We start from the raw sequence: 23177 nt of genomic DNA on the forward strand, positions 1-23177 counted from the left end.
ACACCTTAGGCACACAACTTGTGACTTCTGAGCCAGAGGTATTATCTTAAAAGGCAGATAGGAAGAATCAGAATGATGGGTTAGTTATGGAAATTTACCAAAAGAATGAGTAATTTATTTATTTGTTTGATCGTTTGTTCATTTGTTTATTTGTTTGTTTGTTTATTTTTTAAAGAAGATGACTGGTAAGGAGATCTTAACCCTTGACTTGGTGTTGTCAGCATCACGCTCTCCCAAGTGAGCCACTGGCCGGCCCAGAATGAGCAATTTAAACAAGGAATGAGGCTGGCTGGTTAGCTCACTCATTAGAGCATGGTGCTGATAACACCAAGGTCAAGGGTTTGGATCTCCCTACCAGCCAGCCACCAAAAAATAAAATAAAATAAATAAACAGGGAATAAATTTTAACTGAAAAGTCACTGGTTACATGAGGATTAAATAAGTTAAAGAATGGAAAATGCCTAGAATAGCTCCTGGCATGTAGTATACCCAATGTCAATGTTCACTATTGTCATCACCAGCACGCCTGGCACGCGTAAACCCCCACTGGCTTTGCTCAGGCTGTTTCCATTGGCCCTGCCCCACCTTTCCCCATTCCCAGGAAGAATAAATTGTTCATTGTTCTGTTCTCTCATAGTATGTGTCATATTTGTCTACTCCAGCAGTTACCACATTGTACTAGTTAGTCGTTTATGTACGTGTCTGATCAATAGTTGGGGGCTCCTTGAGACCAGGGAACATGTCTTCCTCTACTTCTCCAGAGGGTCAAGAGAAGAGTAGACATGATTATGTCTGAATGATGACATGATGAATGAATGAATGAATGAATTGGAAGCTGAGACAGAATGTGCATTGGGTAGTAATAATGATTATATAGTTCAAACGATTCTTTATCTCCAAGGGAGATAATAAATAACAGTTACTTCCTGGAACACTATACCAGTAGCGGGTAAATTTTTTCTTAATCTTATACCAGTACATCACTAGGAATCAGTTACCCAGCTGACTTTTTCTTTGCCCCCAGAAAGGGCTTTTATTAACTTAAATGTTATCATGCTTATTCTTATCTATATAAACATAAATTGCACTTCTCATGGCCTAATTCCTCCCCCACCTCCAATTCTATGCTAGGTATAGAACAAACAGAAGCTCCCTGTTCAACCGTAAGACCCTTAACACTTATTCTTGGTGAGACCACGGGCAAGTAGCTCTGTGGTTTTCATGATCATAAATATCATTGCTGCTAATACTAACAAGGTATTTGGATAGCTTTGACTTACAACTTGGATTAGAAAGAATTAGTCCTCTTTTGAAAAACAGCTACCACTGTTTGTCTCCTCACTACGAGTGTGCTTTAGAACGTGCTTTTGTAGTCAACAGATTTCCACAGTTTATAGTTAACAGGCAGGGTTAACGACACACTTCTTAGCCTCTCTTCAAGGTTTATGACCTTGGTTCTGCCCTTGTGGATTCGGAGCACAAAGCATGCCCTTCAAAAGTGCAGAGGAGGGAAAATCCTCCATGTTCTCTGATTCTCTGCACAAACCAGATCTCCCCAGCTCTTTCCACAGAGATATTTATGGTTGCTAGCTAGCAGCCGCATTGAAAATATGCACAACTCGTTGCCAGCATGCAGATCTGGAAGGATCTCTGAGGGAGAACCTGTCAGTCCTGTTCTGCCCCACCCTGCCACAGCCCCATTTGCCCTGTGAGCACCACAGTTCACGGAGGCTTAGCAGCAGCTGTCAGACGTGCTTTCCAGCAGCTTCCCCCTCTGCTTTCTGTAAAGTAACAGGCTGGCAGCTTGGAGAAGAGGCACAGTTTTGACTGTTCCAGTTTTAGTAACAGGCTGGGGGAAATCCATAGAAAGCAAGCCTATGAGTATGATTTGGGGGTAGAGAAAAGAGAAGGACAGAATCTGCTGAGGGCCAGGTGGGAAGCAGAACGACAGTGCTGGAGATTGCAGCGAGTGGAGGCCAGAAATCACAAGAACTGTTTGGGGATGAAGACAAGGAAAACATGGATCTGGGCAAGCCTGAGCTGACAGTGGGTCGGGACAGGTTGCCCAGCAGGGAAGGTGCAGCCCAACATCAAGTTTCCAGAAAGAATCCCCCAGAGTTGTGGGTGAGCAGTGAGAGATTCAGTGGGGAAATCCTGGAGCCTGAGTCAAATAGCAGTAACTATGGCAACAACACTGGAAGCCAGTTCTCTCTGGTTACGTCTCCACTGGCACCAGGCAGGACCCAGCCCTCCATGAGTCATGTGGCCTCCACTCAGGCCCCATGAGGGCCTGCATTCTGTGTTAGAGCTTTTTGGTGGCAAGCGACAGAAACTGGCTTCACAAGCCTAGGCAGAGAAAGGATGTTAAAGAAGAGGGTGGGGTGACAGTGACATAGAAAATCCAAATGCAGAAATGAGACTAGGCTCAGGGATTTAGATACGTCAGGACTCTCTCTGTGTCTTGTCCCTTCCCTTTGTGCAGCGTCTTGATTCATCTCTGCAGACCAGCTTTCTCAACTCTCATGGCAGAATACAGTTCCCAGGTTTACGTGGTGCAGATGCAGCTACACATACCAGCTGCCTGAATGTTTGCCAGGGGCACAAGCCCAAGCCCCTAGGTGAGAGAATCCAAGCACTCGGCTGTGTCAGGAGCTCACTTCTGATTTTATCAACTGCAGCTGGGATGAGAGGTCAGGAAGTGCCACCATGGGGCCTCCCCTGTGAGGATGGCAGGGACGGGATTCTGAAAGAAGTGGGCAGGAGAAGACTTGTGCAGTGGGTGTTATCTGTCACATGTCCCTATTGCCACTCTCAGTGTTGATTTTGTTGTTGCCTATTTCGCTGATCTTCACAGGCTGCTCCTTGTCATTATTTAGGTCTCAGCTCAAATACCACCTCCTTGGAGAAATCTTCACTGACCATATTAGCTAAAACAACAAGCATCTCCTCCCCACCTCTTCCCAGTCCTCTGTTATGGGCGGAATTGTGTCCAACCCCAAACTTTATATATTGAAGTCCTAACCTTCAGTATCTCAGAATGTAACTGTATTCAGAGACGGGGCCTTTAAAGAGATAACTAAGTTAAAATGAGATCACATGGGTAGGCCCTACTCCAATATGACTGATGTCCTTTTAAGAAGAAGAGATTGGGACACAGACATGTACAGAGGGAAGACCATGTGGAAGACACATGGAGAAGATGGCCATGTATAAGCCAAGAAGATGAAGACTCAGAAGAAGCCAAGCCTGCTGACACCTTGATCTTGGACTTCTGGCCTCCAGAATTTGTGAGAATAAAGTTCTGCTTTAAGCCACCCAGTCTGTGGTACTTTGTTACTGCAGCCCTAGCAAACTAGTACACTCTATCTATTTCCCTTGTTTTATGTTTCCTCAAAAAGGCAGTTTAGCATGGTGACTAAGTGCTAAGCCCTGGATCCAGGCTGAAATGATAATGGCAGCAGCTGTGGCAGGGCCTGGCAGGTGTGCCAGAAGCCCTGTGGACATAGAGAAGTGGCTGGGGTAGGAATGTGGGCATTGGTAGCAGATAGTGCTGAAGACAGGCCTGGCTTAGGCTTGAGGGACAGCCAAGGAAAGGCTGAGGGGACCAAGGCCGAGGCTGGGCTGGAAAAGGGGCTTTCCACCTGCTGTGGCACCTGGGACAGCTCTTACTTCCTGACATTGTTGGCTTCCCCATCCAAGAAAAGAAGCTCTCCTTTCTGAGCAGGTTATGGCTCTCACTGCACCATGAGGGGCTCTAGTGGCAGCCCAGGTGGAAGGACCTTGAAAACCAGCATTTGGCACATCACTGCCACCAACCCCGTTTCATTTGTTGACTGGTTTTTGATGAGCCCATTCACTCGGTGCATTGGTAGAGATGGGTTTTGCAAAATGGTGGAGGCATATTTAGGCCCCCAGTAAGCATCTCAGTAATGAGGGAGTATGTGCAGACAACTGGGAATAGAAACAGCAGACAGCCGTAATCATTTTGTTCCAGAATTGGAAATTGCTTCATCTTCAAAGCATAAATGGTGTCCCCATGACACCCAGCCTCTCCTTCAGACCCTACATCTGCCAGCCACATGTTCCACATCTCCAACTCAGAATCCAGTTATTGGCATCAAACCAAATGTCCTGATGTCTGACTCAACTCTTCACTGTCACCTGGACATATTGACACCACGTGGACACAGACAGAATTGCCAAACTTGCAGTGGATTCCCTCAGGCCCAAATGTGAAAACTGGAAAGATGTCTCTGTTTTCTCTTTTCCGGCTGTCCCTGTGTCCTGCTGTCTACAAGGTTTAACACATGTATTTTTGTTTATATTACATAAGAGCTTTAGCTTTAGGAGACATTCTTTCCTTATTTGGCCCACTGTAGCGCTAGTTTCTGGGAAATTTCTCTTCTCCTTTCTGGATTCTTCCAGGTTCACTCACACTTTCTGATATTTCCATCCTTCTCTTCTCCTCTCTCTGCCCTTCCTCTCCACTTCTATTTCCCTATTTAAAAAGTAACTCAAAAAACTTGCTCTGCTTTCTCCTCCAATTTATTTTTTTCTCTTTTTTACTCACCTTCAGTGACTTTCCCTTTTTGCTCTTACCTCATCTCCTACTCTCTCCTGGCTCTCTAACTGAAGTCCCCTCATGCAGCTGCCCCCAGACCTTCTGGACTGTCACCAGCTTCCTCCAAGTTCCTCCTCCCCCTCCTGGTCAGATGCCTCTCTTAGGGTCCTTGCTTTCACCAGGGGCCTAACAACTCTTTATCAGTAGAAATCAGCCACCCTTCTGCTTGAGGGCTACTACTGGGCTTGTCCCTTATCTCAAATAGCACAGTGATCTGTACATGGAAGTTATTCAGTGATATTTTTTCAATTTTATTAGATTCCTCTTACACTTATCCTGGAAGAGCTATATGACTTTGGGTTGGGTAGTAATGAGCCATTTACTGCATGTGTACAGATTATAAATTCCCAAGCACACCCTGATCGTAGCAGATCATTTTGTTAGCTTTATGGGGCATGAAGTTGGCACTGAAGTGTTCATGGGGATGTGCAAGTGAGAAAGTGAAGCCAAAGGATGTCCAGTCACACAATCAGGTCTCACTAATCCCACTAAGCAGAAAGGACATGAGATTTATCTCTGAAATGACCAGAGATTACCATAGGAAAGGCAAGAGTGTGACTCATCCCTTGTCTCCATAGCAACCTGTTTGGCTATCCATTTATCTTATTATCAGTGGCTAATTCTCTAAGGGTACCACGCCTGGCCATGTGGCCTCATGACTCAAAGTCTTAAGATTTATGGCATTTTCCTAGGGTACAAAGGGCAGTCCTGTGGGTAACTCCTTTTCAATACCCATAGGTTAGTCATTTACTATGGATAATTCAAGTAAATTGGTTGCCAGCCTACCTCTTCAGAGAAGAGTTCATATTTCTAATAATGCCCAGGCACCCGGTGTATATGCCAGCTTAGAGGACTTAGCAGTGCAGGAACAGTTCCAGCCACTAAGGTACTTTTAAATTTATCCTAGAGAATGCCAAGACAGCTTCTCAATTCCATCAGATGAGTCCTTCATATGGACATTTCCCTCCTACGGTGGAAAATTGGATGAAATAATTTATCTTGGGCCGGCCCGTGGCTCACTCTGAAGAGTGTGGTGCTGATAACACCAAGGCCCCGGGTTCGGATCCCATATACGGATGGCCGGTTCGCTCACTGGCTGAGCGTGGTGCTGACAACACCAAGTCAAGGGTTAAGATCCCCTTACCGGTCATCTTTTGAAAAAAAAAAAAAAATTTATCTTTACATTATTAATTAATTGGTTATTTTAAGGAGTACAGGAACTATTTAGGAACCAGATGACACCTAGCCTTTTCCATAGCTTACATAAGCCAGTCCCTGAGAGGATTCTTTTGCTTGGTGCTTTTCTGGACAAGTTGTAAAAGTCAGGACTTCTGGATTCTGTTCCTAGACATGAATAAGCTTGGATAAGTAAATCACTTTCCCTGTGTCTTATTCCATTCAGGCACCTATAACAAGAAACCATAAACTGGATAGCTTATAAACAAAAGAAATTTATTTCTCACAGTTCTGGAGGCTGGGAAATCCAAGATCAAAGTAGACAGATTTGCGACTGGTGAGGGCCTGCTTTCTGGTTCATAGATGGCACCTTCTTGCTGTGTCCGCCCACGGTGGAAGGGATGAGGGGTCTCTTGGGCCTCTTTTATAAGGGCTCTAATCTCATTCATAAGAGCTCTGCCCCCATGACCTAATCACCTTCCAAAGGCCCCATTTCCTGATATTATTTACCTTGAGGCTCAGGATTTCAACATAGGAAATTTGGAGGGACATAAACATTCAGATCATTGCACCTGACAGTAAAAATAAGACAATAATGCTTATCCATTTGTTCCAACAAAAAGATGAGGTGAAATTAAAAGGAGGGTACGTGTAATTTGAATTTCCTTTGCAAAATGTATTAAAGAGTTGTCTGAAAATTACTTCATAAGGGAATTGCTTTCAGACTAGGTTATTTGTTGTAACAGCCTTTCATACAACCATAGCTTTGTCCCATTCCTGCCTTTACCAAAGGTACTTTTCATTCAGTGGTTCCCTGCTTCAAAGGATTCTCTCCAATCTTTGAGAACAGCCAGACTTCCTAGGAAGCAATTCATTATGTCATTCATTCATTCATTCATAAAACACACACAAGGGAACTTTAGAAGTTTATGAAAAAATGAAATTAAAAGATAATATGGACTTCCAATCAAGATGGCAGAGTAGATGGTCCCCAGTGTCACCCTCTCCCATAATCAACTAATTAAGAACTATTAAAAAGCAACAACAGCCAAGCTGGGGCTGCTAGAGCTCAGGGGAAGAAGAGGAGAGACCTACAGGGTGCATGAAGGTGGGAGGAGCCACAATGAGAGAAAGAAAGGATCGCTCCTACCATTTCGAGCCCCGGCCAATTCAGTGGTGGCCCTGGTGAGAACAAGGAGCAGGAGCTGGCAAAAACCGCAGCTGTGTCCTTTGTATGAAGATGTTTGGAGGCTGCAGGGGAGAAGAGGGCCTTGGTGACCCCCAGGCCAGCAAGACCACTAACATGGTTCCTGTGGACCCACACAGGAGCAAGGGGCCACAGACAACTGAAAAAAGGAGCCACTCAGAGGCTGGTGCGTCATCGCAAGGGACCAGTGCATGGCCTGCCCCATGGGAAGTGTTTAGAGTGCAGGGGGTGGGGGAGATGGGCCACCAGGGGAACTCTGGGACACAGGATGGACAGCTGATCTGCCCTCCAGTCAGCACAGGACCACTCAGTGGAGATTGGTCAGGATTATAGAATTATAGGGGGTGCAGCTTGATGAAAAGACTCAGGCCCAAACCAGAGTTTCCATACAACCCAGGTGTATCAGACCTCACAAGAACCGGAAGTGCTTTCAAGGTCAGCAATTAAAACCTGAGCTGCACAAAAAGCCTTCCCCAGAGAATCACAGCAAAGCAGAAATTTAGCTCAACCACAGAGCTCAAGTACTGGTCCCCACAGGAAGTTCCTCCATTTTAGAGGTAACCAAAGGACAATGAATTAGTTCCAGTGCAGAATTTAAGTGGTGGGAACAGTGAATAATCCAACACAGAACTGAAAGAAAACACAAAGTACCCACAGATCAGAGACAAAGTTCTGATATTAACTAGTAAAGCTCTAACACCACCAAAGAACACATATAAAACCTATAAGGACTCCAAGCTCCTTGGGCTCCCAAGCCTGGGCGGGGGCCAGAGCCTCAGCCACGTGCCTCCCTCTGCTCCCACGTCCCCATCCAGCCCAGCAATGACCACCAGGCCACCTCAGGAAACGCCCTGGGCTCCCCTGTTGGAATGAGGGGGGTGCCACGGCCCCTCTCCTTCCTCTTCCTTTCACCCTATCCCCCTCCGCCTGCCCGTGTCCCCCACCCAACTGCTCAGCGGCATCTTAGAATGTAAAAAAAAAAAACCCAAAAAACTAATAACAATAAATAAATAAATAATTTTAAAAAGGTAATACGAATCTTTCCATGAGCTTTTTGAAGATCCTGCTATTTACTGAGAACCTACTATGCACCAAGCACTTCGGTAGATGCTGAGGAAGCAGCGAGGAGCAAACAGCAAACACCGGGTGCTCTCGTCTCAGAGGTGTGGACCCACAGCACAGTCCAGAGAGGACCGACTGCCAGCCGGGAACCGGCAGCGTCTCACCCAGCATCTCACAAACCTTAACAGGGACTCCCGTGACACAAGTCACTGTGCACTTCTGGGGGAGGCTTTGGGTAAAGTACATGGAGAGGGATGAGACCGCCTGCGATTCAGGCAGGAAATAAGTAAACACGGTTAAAGCAAGCAAGGAAGCTAGGTCCCCTAAAAAGCGAGCTCCCCTAAGCAAACACTAAGCCCTGGGCAGACTCTCGGATCTTCCCAGGAGTCAGGTGGGTCTGGAGAGAGGACGGCGGAGGCGGCCACAACCCGAGTCTGGCGACCGCAGACTTTCAGGTTGCCCCCGCCCTCTCCCGTGCCCGGAGCGGCGTCTGGGGGTGTGGGGCGGGCGCGGGGCTGGCCCAGCCTGGTCCGGAGAGGCGGGCCGGGCAGAGTGGGGCGTATTTGAGCGCAGAGCCGCCGCCCCGCCAGCCCGCGCACCACCTCGCCAGGAGCCACCGGGAGCCCGCGAGGAGCGAACGCCGAGCGCGGTGAGCGGCGCGGGGCGCGGGGGGCGTGAGGTTGCGGCACGGGGACCGCGCCCGATGGCGGCTCCGGCCGGGCGGGGCGACGGCGCCCCGGCGCTGCTCGAGATGCGGCCGGGAGGGGGCTTGGCTTCCCGGGGACGGGGGTGGGCGCGGAGCCCCGGGTGCGGAGCGGTGGGCACCGTCCTGAGCACGGGGCCACAGCCTTTGGTTCTCGAGAGGACTGAGATCGAGGAAGGTTAGCGCCTTAAAGACGCGCATACACGTTCTCGGGGCTGCGGGTGTGTCTGTGGACGCCGCGCCCGGCACAGGGCACCGTCTGCGGCGCCGCGGAGGCTCAGCCACCGACTCGCCCTCTGCCACCGGCGCTTTGTGGACGTGGAGTGAGCCGTCTCCCAGTCGGCTAGGTCCGATTGCGAGGGAGTGGTAGGCAGGCTCGCGCATCAACCCGAGCGGCCCGCTCTCTTGGTATTCCTAGTGCACGGGGGTATTGCCCAGAGAGTGCAAGGCACCTCCTGGGGCCCAGACTTGGCTGACGCTGGCTGGGGGGGGGGGGGGGGGGGGGGGTTCTTGCTGTGGAGCACGAATGAGTTCTCCTACCAGGACCAGCAGCTGCTCTCTGAATGCTGATCCCACAGAAAATGGTGCTACCCCAAGGCCTGACTGGGCAAGTGCCCAGCTTACAAAAACTGCAAACCCTAAGCTTTTGCAAATCAAACGATTCATCCCTTCCCAGACTGGCTAATTTGGACAGTAGCGATCTCAGATCTGTGCTGAGGAAGTATCTGGTGTGGCAGAATGTTGCTCTAAGTGAGGAAAGTCCTAGCTGGGGGGCTTTTAATACACGTTTGAGGATTTATTCTGAATTATCAGTTGCTCAGGTGAAAGCACTAAAACACTTGCACTCTGAGGAGTAGGAGCCCAGTGCCAGAAAGTCGGGGACGCATGGGCTGAGGCAGTGACTTAGGCTTCAGCCTAACCCTTCGAGTTGGCGATTCCTATTCCAGATACTGTGGAATATTTGTAAAGTGATTCCTGGGAGTTGGATTGCTGGGCAATGAGGACGCCTGGACCTCAGGGACCGGGTCTGTTTCTCCGATTCTGGGAAGGGAATGGAAGACCGACTCAGTTAATTCTAAAGAAAATGATAGTGATCAAATTAACCACTTGGGCACGGAGCATGAGAAACTTTCACCAACTTTCAAAGTTCTAACTTGTTTGCCTCAAGTTTATAAACCTTTCATACTAAGAACTTGTGTGTTTCTATAAAACTTGAAGTATAATAATAGAAATTTACTTTTCTACAACAATCGTCTCCTTTTTAGGCATTGACTTTGAGTCCTTAGAGTAGGGCCCTTTCATTCCAAGGATGATTATGCCTCATCCTTGATCTCTGGGGGAGTGGAGCTGCTTCCTAAATTCATAATGTTTGGCAGTTAATAAGAACAGCACTTATTCCATATTCTGGGGAGAAGTTTGATGATGGTCCCTGAATGTTTAGAGCTTAGAAGTGTTAGGAAAATACCTCACTAAGTTAAGTAAAAAGAACAAGAGTATTGCTTGATGGATTGATCTCAAAACTACTCAGGTTTAAAGTAGAGCAGGGAGCCTCACTCTTTTGAGGGGTCCTTAATGAATGATGGTTCACTGTGCTACAAATATGCGTAATGCTTTATAAAGACTTTTCACTTATTGCTAGTGAGGCCAATGTTGATCTTTCCTATAATTCAGGTACCTGTTTGCCTAGAACCCTCATTAGCCAGACTCTCAATCTTAACTGCACCAGGGACCTACATTCATACAGTATAACTTGAGAATCTCACTTTGATCTTAAATACCAATTGGCTTATAAATGTGTGTACCTGAGATTCATGGTAACTGATCAAACATAGCCTTTCTTCCCTGTAATCCTTTGGGATACAGGCTCCCCCTAAGGACAGCTGGGTTGCTCTTCATGTCTGGTGCCTGAACTGGTTCTTATAAAATTCTGAGTGGGTAACTAAAGAGCCAGCCAGGGCAGTGCTTGCTGTATACTTTCAGTTTGCTGTTGACTGAGTATCATGTGTTCTCTCTTGACTGCTGTTCAGATTTTTCATAGGGGAAAGAAATAATGAGTAACTGAGAAGCACAAAGTAACTTTACCTTCCTTGATGCTGAGGAATTCTGATGAGAACGAAATCCTAGGAAAAGGCCAGTCTCCTTTATCCCAGCTCAGCATCTCTGAATTTGGTGTTGGAAAGTGGACCTCCCTGTTTCAGCAAGGGCAGGAAGTAGACCGCCTCTCCTGTGCTCTTTGGAGAGCAGTGTGGAGCAGTGCCCAGGGTTCTGAGTAAATGCGTTCATAAATTACTTCTGTTACAGCTTGTGTAAAAGTCGGGGCCCTTCATGAGCAGAAATTTCAGAAGTGTTCCTGGGAACCCAGACAATTATTTGCTAGGTGGGCCTAGAATAAAATACTGCAGTAGATAGCTGCTCTTTATTAAAGGGAAAAGCTACCAAAAGGGTCTACATTCTGATTCATGCTTAAATTCATTATTCCAAAGCTACACTGAACTACTTCCTGTAGGTGTTTCCAAATGAGGACACACAGGTAGTATCTCTCTATTTTTAGTTAATCTTTGATGACTTTTTTTTTTTTTTTTTCCTGGCTCTTCAAAATTCTCTGATTCTGGGAATACGAGGGTGGAGTCACATATCTGTAGTATCTGTAGTGTGAGAAGATTTTTTTACATTTGCATGTGTCTCTGTCTATAAACAACTCATCTGAAAAAAAAAAAGAAATTTTCCAGGCAAGTAAGGAAGGTATTTATCTAAATAGATGTCTTGTTCCCCCACCCCCCCTAAAATTCTGAGGTTGCTAACCTTGACTTCAAAAGAGCACTGGTTATAAACCTTTTCAAAAAAGAGATCTGATGGTTGGGAGTTCACATAATCAAAACAGTGCATATTCAATTTTTTGAAAAGTACACTTTATTGGTTAAAATGTGGTTATAATTAGCAAAGTGACTGTGCAGAATGGCATCCTTGTATTCAATATCACTGTGTGCTGAATGAGTCACCCAGTTAGTTTTCTGACAAAAATATGATCTTGTTTTTTAATTTGTTTATGATTTCAGCATTTTCTGTAATTCCAGACAAATAAGTAGGGAATTAATTTCTCAGTGAAGTAATTAACACTTCCAAGAGTGTTATTAAAACTTATACTTTAAGATTTCAAAGTGTGAGGTTTTATATTTGTGTAGAATGAGCCTGACTTAGGAGTCAGGAAACTTGGGCCCTGGTCTTTGACCTGCCAATGACGGGATGACTTTGGGCCACTACATTTAGCTCTCTGAGCCTCAGTTTCCTCACTTTACAGTGGGAATATTTTGTCCTGTCACTCTAGTAAGATTGTTATCAGAGTCACAATAAATAAGGTATGTGAAAGTGCTTTGTAAACTGAAAAGCACCACACAACTACAGGGGGTAATTATTCCACAGGGCTTGTCTCATGAGTCATGACACAATCTAAACTCATGCAATGTGTTATATGAAACACAGTGGAAATCCAGTAAAATCTGCTTTGTTTCTCAAATTGTATTTGGTCAGATTGGAAAATAAACTAAACATGCTTGAGCAGAGGCTTTGAAAAGAATAAATGTTAAATTGTGGAAATGCCCTCTTTATTTGAATTTCTGGTTGTAATCAGCCTTTAAACACACCTTAATTTGATTGGAGATACATTAATAAGACACTTTCTGAGGCAAATGGTACAAATTCAGCTAATTTTAACAAATGAAACTACCTTTCTGTTTTTTATTGACCTGTGTGTGTACATTTATATAGGGATACACTTGCTAACTAGCCTAGATGGGTGGTTCCCAACCAGGTGTGATTTTGTCCCTAGGGAATATTTGGCAATGTCTGAAGACATTTTTGGTTGTTACTAGTTTGGAGGGTGGAGTGCCACTGGCATCTTATGTATTGAGGTCAGAGACTGCCAAACGTCCAGCAGTGCACAGGACAGCACCCCACGACAAAGTATCCAACCTTAAGTGTCAGTGTTGCTGAGGTTGAGAATAAGCTCCTATGCAATGGGGACATTTAAAAGAAGTCAAAACACATAAAGTTATTGCTGGGTCTTTGGTATGTTGCCCGGGGGTGAAAGAAGCTAATCTGTCTTCCCACCTTGAAGTTCAAGATTGTTGCCTACTGGCATCCCAAGTGAGAGATGTTTTGTTTTCTTGGCTTAAGAAATTTCCTCTCCTTTCCATTTTTTTAAATTATGTATTTATTTAGGTGGCTGGCCAGTACAGGGAACCGAACCCTTGGCTTTGGTGTTACAAGGCTGCGTGCACTCTAACCAGCTGAGCTAACTGGCCAGCCCTTCTCCTTTTCTATAACAACTCTTCTCTCAAGTTCCTCCTGGGGTAGCAGCACAGTTTCGTACACAGTCACATGGCTGTCTTTTGGAGAAGTAGGCAAAAGCGAGGAAGATGGGCATGGTTATAACCTAACTGCTTCCAAATAGGTCTGAGAATGCTTAGGTTAAAAAAGAATTGTGCACAAAACTATTCAGCCAAATGTAATGTTGACTGTGATATACATAACAGCAGTATAGTGTAAAATATTTGGCATGTGTCAATGAAGCACATATTAAGTCCCAGGAAAAGCTCTGCCTGTTTGAGTTTTTATAGAAAAATTTAATATTTTACATTTTTAGGCAAGTAGTGGCCATTTATTGGATTCCTTGGGGGCAATGTCATTTTGTAAAATGGCTGATAAAATATCACAAGTAGGCAAATCAAGGAAAAAGAGATTCTGACTGTTTCAAGGTTCAGGTAATTTTGGCCATAGCACAGGTGATCCTGTTCTTAGAACTTGCCCAGGCCTCAGGAGTCCATAGCTGTCCCCCTCCTGTCACCACAAGAGCTGCTACAGCCACTGTAGAGCATATTGTGCTTTTGGAGACTTGGCCCAGGGGACAGAGCAGGAGAAGGCAGGAATGATGTCTCAAGACCTTGTGACAACTTTGGGCTAGACAAACTCTCTTTGGTAGGATCCTACCCCAAAATATTTTCTTCCACATTGCCTGACTTTTTTTCACCTTAGTTTGTTATACTGCCAGAGATTGTATTTGGAATAACAAGTACCTTTCTTAAAGAAGCACATCTAAACAGCACCTCTTCTTCAAGGCTTAGCACAAACACCACCTTCTCTTCCCCTCTTGGAAGTGAGCTTTCTGGGTTTGAATTCCCACAGCACAGAGTCTAACTCACAGCATTGAACACTAATTATTTTGCATTTCCATGTATGCGTCTCATCTCCCCTGATGGACTGTGGGCCCTTTGACCGTACAGATCTTGGCCTATTCATTTTCACACCCAGACAGGAGCCCGCACAGTGCCTGGCCCAGAGCAGGCATAAATGTGTGCAAATGAAGGAATAAATAATGAGGCAGCAGTGATATCTGGAGATCATTGTCTTTCATATCTCAGTAAGAATCATCCCACACGGCTTTCCAACCCCAAACCTGGAAGAGGGCGTGGGCTGCCAGTGGGAACAGAAGTGGGGGGGCGCAACACTCACACGCTGAGGCCCTTAAAAGGGGTGGCAGGAGGGAGGTGAAGGAAGGCCAAAGGTAAACGGTGACTGTCTACATGTTTTACCCAGGAAAGGGGCAGAACTCTGTCTTCCTCCGTCCTCCTCTGCCTCCTGCACTGTATGTCCTCTCACTCTCAGCATTCAGAGCACAGGCTGGGGTGATCAAAGTTTACATTTATGAGATAAATAGGGTTTGGTAATCTAACTAGAAAGCATCCCCACCCCTTGATGAGACGTTTTTAGGGTTCCACATAGTGGACTTAGGCACAACACCTGCAGATTGACTAGAACTGCCCAGTTTAGTGGAATTAATTTAATTTAATTTAGTAGAAATCAGTGAGATCTCTCAGGATCTAATGATAACCTCTCTCTCTTTTTTCCTCTTAGGAAAATGGCAGACAGTTTTTCAGTAAGTGTTTTATGTCTGTTTTCTTACCCTAATGTACATTCCACATAGGTTGAGGGTTTTGTTTTTTCCACCAGACTTTCCCTTTTCACTCTCCCACCACGTGGCTTCTTCTGGCCTCACTTGTCCAGTGATGGCTTGTTGGCTGGAGTCTTAATTTTTCAGCAGCAGATTTGGGAAGAAAGCAGGAAGGGAGAGGTTGGGACTTAATGAACAGTAACCCTTTCATAGAGGGGCCTAGGACAGAAGAGGGTAGACTCTGCTGGCAGGAGATGAGAAATCTTCTGAGTATTAGGAAGAGTGGTACCGTCTGAGCATCCCGATGTTTGTGATTGTTTTTCTCACTCTGATTAGAAAGAATATGCTTGTAGACAGAAGAGAGCTAGCTCCTGACTTGAGCAAATTTCAAAAATATAGCTTTCCCTGATCTGAGATGATGGGAGTCAGGAATAAAATGATAAAGCACATATAATCCCTAAGTCTAATTTCAGTCTTTGGAACTCAAAGGTGGAAAAAAGTTTATTGATATGAGTGTCATACCTTCACCATACTCCTCTACTTCTTAGATCACATATTCTTGTTTTCCCCCAAATTCCATTTTTGTGAATGTTTTCTGTCCTGTAATTGTTTCTTTGCAGCTTCAAGATGCCTTATCTGGGTCTGCAAACCCAAATCATCAAGGATGGCATGGTCCCTGGGGAAACCAGCCTGGGCAGGCACCTCCGGGGGCCTATCCTGGGCCACCACCTCCAGGGGCCTATCCTGGGCCACCACCTCCAGGGGCCTATTCTGGGCAGGCACCACCTGGTGCCTATCCTGGCCCACCAGCACCTGGAGCTTATCCTGGACCACCTGGAGCCTATCCAGGACGATCAGGTGGGCCTGGGGCCTACCCACCTCCTGGACAGCCAAGTCCTCCTGGAGCCCATCCCGCTCCTGGTCCCCATGGCATCCCTGCAGGACCACTGGTAAGAAGGAGTTCATCATTTCATGTACCTGATGTGCAGAGTGCTTTAAATCCACTGCTTAGAGCCACTTCTTAAGCACCAGCCACAGGTGTATGTTGGTCCAGTATAAAAAGTTTTTGTTCATATTGAGTTTATTGTGTGTACTGTTAGTGTAAAGAGAAAGTAACACATCTTTTGAAGGCACTGATAAAGCTATTTTAATATAAATCAAGTTAAGATTGTAGTAATGGGGGAAAGTTTGGGTTATTACTAATAAGCACTTACTGAGTACATGACATGTGCCAGCAGTTATGTGTCTACATGGATTATGTCATGTAACTCCATAACTACCCTGTAAGATACTGTTATCATCCTTATTTACACATGAGGACATGGGGCAAGAGAGTTTTATTATTTGCCCGAGGTCATCAAGGGAACATGTGAGGGAGCCAAGGTAATCAATCCAGTCTTCAAAAATCTTCCAAAGATAATTTTGTGATCTAATGATTGAATTTTCATGCAAATTAAAACTGATTTTAGTGAGTGAATTCTAAACTACAACATAACTCTGTGGGGAATCCAGATGCATCTCAGTCCCAGATCCTTCCCTGCCACATTTATAGTCTAGTTGGAAGATAACACACAAGTATGAGGAAAGAGTGAAATAAGATGTGGATTAGACCATTTCAGGACTGTGTAGAAGATGGTACAAGGTAGTATCATCTCCTTTTAGGTCACTTTAGAGAAAGCTCAGAGAAAGTGTTGGGGAAGTGAGTTTCATTGAGCTGGGGCTAGACCAGAAACGGGTAGCCAGTTGCAGACAGATGGGGACATGAAGGGTGTGGAAAGAAACAGGCAGAGGTGAGAGTGAGTGCAGAGAAGAACCCTCAGTATCTAGTGGTTAAGCCCCAGGAGTCAGAGATGATTCTGGCATTTCAAGGCTGGATAACTAGAACATCAGCAAAGCTTTAGCCCAAACTGGAAACTTGGCAGGGGGAGCTGATGGGGAAGGGGCAGAGGATCCAATTCCAGTTCACATCTGTTGAATCAGAGGCACTAGTAGCAAATCCAGACAGGAGGAAGTACACAACTGGTACAGATCAGGGCTACAGATTTGGGTGATAGTTGAACCCAGGGAGAAACATTGTAAAGGGAAAGAGAAGAGGCCAAAGATCGAGCTTTGGGGATATGCACAGCACCTTGAACATGGATGGTCAATAAACATTTGTGGAATGAACTGTATTAACTAAAAAGTGTTCATTCTACAAATATTGAGTATCTGTCATGTACAAAGCACTCTGCTGGTGCCAAGTGGGTACAGAGCACATGGAAACCCAGAAGCACCAGAATGTGACACAATGCCTGCCCGCAGGGAGCAGACTAACTACACTGAAATATGTTATATGACAAGGGTCTTAGGAGTGGCACAAAAATGTTAGTTGACTGCAAGGTCTAGCTTAAGGCTTTCCAAAATAGTCTACATGAATGAGTTATAGATTGGGATGGCCCTAGTAATGAGAGTCACAGTGTTCCAAAAGGGTATATTTTCTGCTTTTGGCACTAATTAAACTGATGGCTTTAATTTTTATTATTATTTCTGCCTGTAAGGAGCCTTAACTCTTCAGGCCTGGGGCAAGGTGGCCTGAGAGTCTGGACAGATAGCTTAAATACTAGGGTTATGTGTTATTCACACATATTAATAGTGATTGAACTTTAGCAACATCACTTTTTTTTCTTTCCCCAAGAAAACATGATTCTTCTGATACATATATACCTTTTTCATTCCCAGACTGTGCCTTATGACCTGCCTTTGCCAGGAGGAGTCATGCCTCGCATGCTGATAACAATTCTGGGCAGAGTGAAGCCCAGGGCAAATGGGTAAAGAGACTAACTTATTTGTTGATTGGTTTTTGAATAAAGAATGATCTATTTTGAATTTTAACAGGATTTTTTAAAAACTACATATTTACAATCTTGGTTATGCCATCATGTGGCATTTTCCCATAAATCAATACATATTTCACATAATCTTTCTAGGTGTCAGGGTCACTCACAGTAAATGGTAACACACTATTCTGTATTTTGGTATGTATTATATCATTTAATCTTCATGGTAGAAGCCAGGGCAAGGAATATTGCTATTTCCTTTTTATAGATAAAACTGAGGCTCAGGTTCTACAGACAAGTGGCAGGCCTAGGAACCCCAGTCTTCTGAGTAGATGCCATTTGAAAAGATTCTACAAAGTATGGACTTCATTAAAATAAATTCACTTTTGTAATTGGAACTGGTTTGATTGAAGTGGACTAGGATGGGGTAAGGCTTTACTGAGCTAATTTAGGAAAATCTGTGCTGACTTATGGCCACCCTGCGATGCCTGGCTCTGGTTACCGCTACTGGTTATACTTACATATAATATGAAGAGGCTGATAATGTCCTGTCCAGTATGCCTGTCCCTGAAATTAGTGGTACCACTAAAGCTCCTACAGCCAATTAATGGGTCTGTGTCATTCAAATGGGAATGTGACAGTATACAAAAGGTATAAATTCAAGCCATGTGCCCAGTTTTATTCAAGAATCCATAAACAGCCTTTACAAGTATCTGTCACCTTGCTCCTGGTGAATCAATGGGAGCCACCTTCTAACACCAGGAGATGAACTTAGCTTCTGATCTGATAATTTTACATTCAAATAGCCCATTCACTTCACGTCCAGTCAGCTTCCTCTGGTTCTGCATGGTAGTCACTACCATTCTCTCCACACAGCCTAAACAGCTTCTCTAAGCACAGTACTTCCCTGCACAATAAAGCTTGTCTGACAACGGATAACAAAATATATAAATCTTTTGCCTATCTCCCTGTTCATGTTTCCTCCTAACATAATGTAGAACCCAGTATACCTTATCCTGTGTATACAGCACTCATGATGTTAATATCTGCTCTCCTCCTCCCACAACCCCTAACTCACAGAACCACACTGGTATCCTTGACTTATTTAGGGTCATTGCACTGGAGAGTTGAGTTCCAATAACGCTAGAGATGTAGACTGAGACTGTGGCAGATCAAAACTGATTCTGGCTGAAATGGTTAATGGTAGTAAACTGAAAAAAAATTGTTGCTTGGTCCTGTGAATTCTCTCTGAGGAACTGCATTAAAAAAAGTGCTTAAGGTAACAGAGATGACAATGTCTTCCTTTTCACTGCAGAGGAAATACAGCCATCGGACATTTAGTCAAATACAAATTCTATTGCCATTTTTCCCTGTGAATTTAACCATTGGAAGATACATTTGTGGTTGAATGTGACTGTTACTGGGTGATTAACAATGTCCAGAGAATCATTGTGAGTCTTGAGTGCAGATCTTGCCTTAAAACAAGAACACGAGCTAATTCTAGTGTTACTGTTCTGTGGAGCACACTTTGAGAAACTCAGGGATAGGGTTAGTCAGAGGACTGACGTTTGCATTTATATCCAAGAAGAAGAAACAAGATCAAAAAGTTAAACTAGCATTTTCATTAGTTCCACCTCACATTAGGAAACGATTAAAGTATTTATTGTCGTGACTTTATAACCTAGCAACAGGATACTAAACAGTAACTACATTATCTCATTCTTCCTGTTTTAGAGGAACTATGTTGCTGGTTAACCATCAGGAAGCCAGGTACTTAATAGCCCTTATTAAAAGCCAGGTATTTAATAGCCCTTAGCCTTTAACAGGTATTAAAAGCAACCTGGCAGGGCAGGAAAGAGATAACCATCATGTATAATAAGGCATAAAGTATACTCAAAATGGCTCTAAACCTTTATAAGGAAACCTTGAAAGGCTTTCACGCGTGGAGTCTGTAGAGAGTCTGTAAGGAGAGCTAAATGGGAATGATCAAAGACAATGAGAAAGAAAAAAAATATTCAACACATATTGCCTAGCTTACCTTTAGATTTTATAGTAGTACATAGAATATTGGGCCTAGTGTACTTTCCACTTTGAACCCATTCTCTGGTTTATTTGCTTTCTGTTCAGGAAATGTTCCTATATATTATGAAATGATTTGCTTTTTAGAATATTATGTGTTCTTCACTTGATACAGATGTACAACTTTAATCATTTTAATAACTCTGGTCTTTGGTTTTAAAACAGACTTGTTTTAAATTTCAAGAGAGGGTATGACATTGCCTTCCACTTTAACCCACGCTTCAATGAGAACAACAGGAGAGTCATTGTTTGCAATACAAAGCTGGATAATAACTGGGGAAAGGAAGAAAGACAGATGGTTTTCCCATTTGAAAGTGGTAAACCATTCAAAGTAAGTTATTGCTATTATTATATATTAATAATGTATATTGCTCATGGAGAATCACTGTAAAACCACAAAGCATTTGAAATGAATGTTTATCTCCTGTTCTGGGATACCTAACCAGTCCATCTCCTCCCCACCCCAGTAGACTAAGTCTCTGCAGGCTGAGGACACAGCCGGCAGAGGCACATTCCTCAGTTCCTTTCAGGCACCTCACCATCATCACTGTGGCCACCCTTCTGAGTTTAAGCTTTTCTAGAAATGAAAAAAATAGCATCTTTAATAAAAAAGGCAGAAAATCATTCTGGTACAGGTAGACTAAGACTTAGCTCCTTAAAACAGCATAGTTGGCATGGTGGTCAAAAGTAAAGGTTTTTAATTCTAAAATTAATATATTTGTTTTATGAAGAGAAAAATTTATAGATTTTTAAATTAACCAAAAAGTCTTCCATCCCTTACCTCTTCCCTCATCTTCACAAAGACTGCAATTGGTGAGTATCTTTCCAGGATTCTCTATGACATACAACATACTTTTTATTTTTTATTTTTAAACACTGCTTCAACAAATATTAGGTCCACAGCTTTGGTTAGGGTTGACTATAGAGGGCTCAATAAAACAGCAAGACTGTAAGCTCCTCAAGGACAGGGACAAATAAGTAAACATATTCTATGTTTGCTAGACATCTTTCTATATCAGAACATTGTTACTTAATAGTATTTCGTTGTTTACATATGTGATAATTTAACCAATACCCTACTGACAAGGTATACTTTAAACAAACCTGGATTTATTTTACTAAGATACTGTAATAATTATCCTTATAAATCTTTGCTTCCTAGAAGAATAATTTTATTCAAAGAATACACATGTTGAAAACTTAAAGATATTGCCAAAGTGCTGCTTCCATAAGGATGTAAGGATGAATGAATATCCACTGAATATTGGAAGAGTATGTTTCTCCTACCCTTGCCAAAACTGGTTATTGATCTTCATAACATTTGCCACTCTGTTAAGGGATTCCTACTTTACTGTCTATTTTTACTTTTAGGTATTTTAGGCCATACAAAAACTTTTATCTTTTTACATAGGCAAATTATTAACCTTTTCCTTTATGGCTTCACTTATATATTCTTCTAATAATTTTGTTGCTTCATCTTTTTTTTTTAATCTTTGAAGAATCTGGAGTTTATTTCTGCTGTAAAGTTACTTTTTTGGATCTTAACCAGTTCCATAAATGATAAATATGAAATGTTGGACATCCCGAGCTCAGGCCAGATTGTTTGAAATTAATGGGCATTTATTTTTTCTTTTTTAAATGGACCATAAAACTTGTATATATCTATGGTGTACAATATGTTTCAAAATGTTGATACTGTAGAATGGCTAAATTAAGCTAACTAACATATGCATTACCTCCCATAACAGTCTCTGTATGTGCCATTTCAGATACAAGTACTGGTTGAACCTGACCACTTCAAGGTTGCGGTCAATGATGCCCACTTGTTGCAGTACAATCATCGGATGAGAAATCTCAAGGAAATCAGCAAACTGGAAATTTCTGGTGACATAGACCTCACCAGTGCTTCATACAGTATGATATAATCTGAAAAGAGCAGATACTTTTTAAAAAATAAAATTGAATCTAAACCTTATACATTTATAAAAGCTTTATGTTCACTATGAGTAAAAAATTTTACATTTGTTCATCAGTTTTTCTTGTAAGTCATTCACTTAATAAATATTCTTATGCTAAGAGCTACCTGTCTTTATATGTCATTTAATTGGAGCAGTGAATTCTAGATAATGCACAATGGGAAAAAATATGTAGCATTATTAATACTGCATTAGTCCTCCCAAAGTTGTCTACACTTGCTAAAAAATTTTTTTTAAGAAAGAAGAAAAAATATTACCCCCAAATTATCCCTTCTCTTCCAGAATTTCATAAAAACCAGGAGATGCTTTGAGAAAATTATTCTTTCATTTTCTTACTTAGGAAATATATTCAGAAAATGAGAAAAGCAGAAAGAAGTTTACCCATAGATGTCTTATGACCTGTAGACAATTACTGTTAGCATTCTGGCGTATTTCTTTTGACCACTTTTTAATCATATTTTATCTCTCTAAACTATAGTTCACTACTTTCAAATCAGTATTTGATACCAATTGTAAGACTAGTTCCCTTCAGGTTCTCTTGGTTTTTATGAAATCTCCAGATTTGTAGAAGAAAAAAAGTAGTGTCTTAATTAGGTAGCTTTCAAAATTTAATTGTTCCCACTGCCAACATTCTTAACCATGCCTTTCCACCCTTTCTTATTACCAGGCAAGCCCAAAGATTAATAAAATTTCAAAACTAGGATGTGGGCATACCACTTTATCTTACAGAAGACCAAAATATTACTTTATCTATTATTGTGTCTACAATACCATCTTCTCAAATAGTTTAAATTGGTACTTGTCACAGGTTGGTTTTCCCAGGAAGCAAAGAGATTAGAAGGCAAGAGGTTTGTGAGGGGGTGCACTTGTAATCAACACCTGTGGGGATGAGAAGGCACATGACCGGGCAGAGGGAGAAGGTGAGCAGCAGTGTCTCAGCCTACTCCTGGGGGAGTTCTGAAATTGGGATGACTCGTCAGGATTGCAAGGGGGCCAGGTTTTTATGTCTCCACTTCAACCAGTCACTGAATATAGGATACCTGGGAAGCGGTGTGACCTTAGGTGAACTGGCTCTCTTCAGCTGAGGTAGTACTCACATGGAATGACAGCTAAGGCTGTCTGCCAGCAACACGTCCAACAACTGAAGGAATGTCCTTCAGTCCTAAAGAGAAATTTAGGCAGCATGTCACAGCATATTTCAGAAACTATGTGAATTCCTTACCCTAATATTCTGGTCTTGACTGTCCTACTCATATGATTAAATGGAATAACATAACTTTGTAGAAAAGAGAGAAGTTGGCTTACAAAAAACTACTTAAATCCTTTGAGCCTTGGTTTCTTTGTCTATAAAATGGGTACATCTCTTTGTAGGGTTACTATAACATTAAATAAAATATTGTTTGCAAAGCAGCTATCAAATAGTAGGTCCTCAATAAATTGAAGTTCCCTTTCTGGGAAAGGTTCTTGTTCTATCCAAACAGGGTTTCTTTTCTTTTTTTTTTTCATTTTGTCCCCAAAGATTTTCTTAATACCTCATAATTTTAGAGTCCAATAGCCCAAGAACACTATCTAGTTGTAGGGGACATTGAT

The 23177-nt window shown here is 43.1% G+C and overlaps 1 protein-coding gene across 1 annotated transcript; it reads left to right on the forward strand.

The window, feature by feature from the left end:
- Nucleotides 1-8509: 8509 nt before the first annotated feature.
- LGALS3 (galectin 3) lies at nucleotides 8510-21693 on the forward strand. The gene is made up of 6 exons (XM_063090675.1): nucleotides 8510-8715; nucleotides 14680-14701; nucleotides 15337-15666; nucleotides 17435-17523; nucleotides 19777-19942; nucleotides 21381-21693. Exons 2-6 carry the CDS (start codon nucleotides 14684-14686, stop codon nucleotides 21534-21536), a joined length of 759 nt encoding a protein of 252 aa, XP_062946745.1. The 5' UTR covers nucleotides 8510-8715; nucleotides 14680-14683; the 3' UTR covers nucleotides 21537-21693.
- Nucleotides 21694-23177: the final 1484 nt, after the last annotated feature.

The sequence above is a fragment of the Cynocephalus volans genome, chromosome 3, assembly GCF_027409185.1.
Source record: "Cynocephalus volans isolate mCynVol1 chromosome 3, mCynVol1.pri, whole genome shotgun sequence".
In the NCBI taxonomy this organism is placed as follows: Eukaryota; Metazoa; Chordata; class Mammalia; order Dermoptera; family Cynocephalidae; genus Cynocephalus; species Cynocephalus volans.

Coding starts and splice junctions, on each gene's coding strand:
- LGALS3 (XM_063090675.1), top strand. Junction 17,524..19,776: donor GTGAAGCCCAGGGCAAATGG/GTAAAGAGACTA, acceptor GTTTTAAAACAG/ACTTGTTTTAAATTTCAAGA. Junction 19,943..21,380: donor AAAGTGGTAAACCATTCAAA/GTAAGTTATTGC, acceptor GTGCCATTTCAG/ATACAAGTACTGGTTGAACC.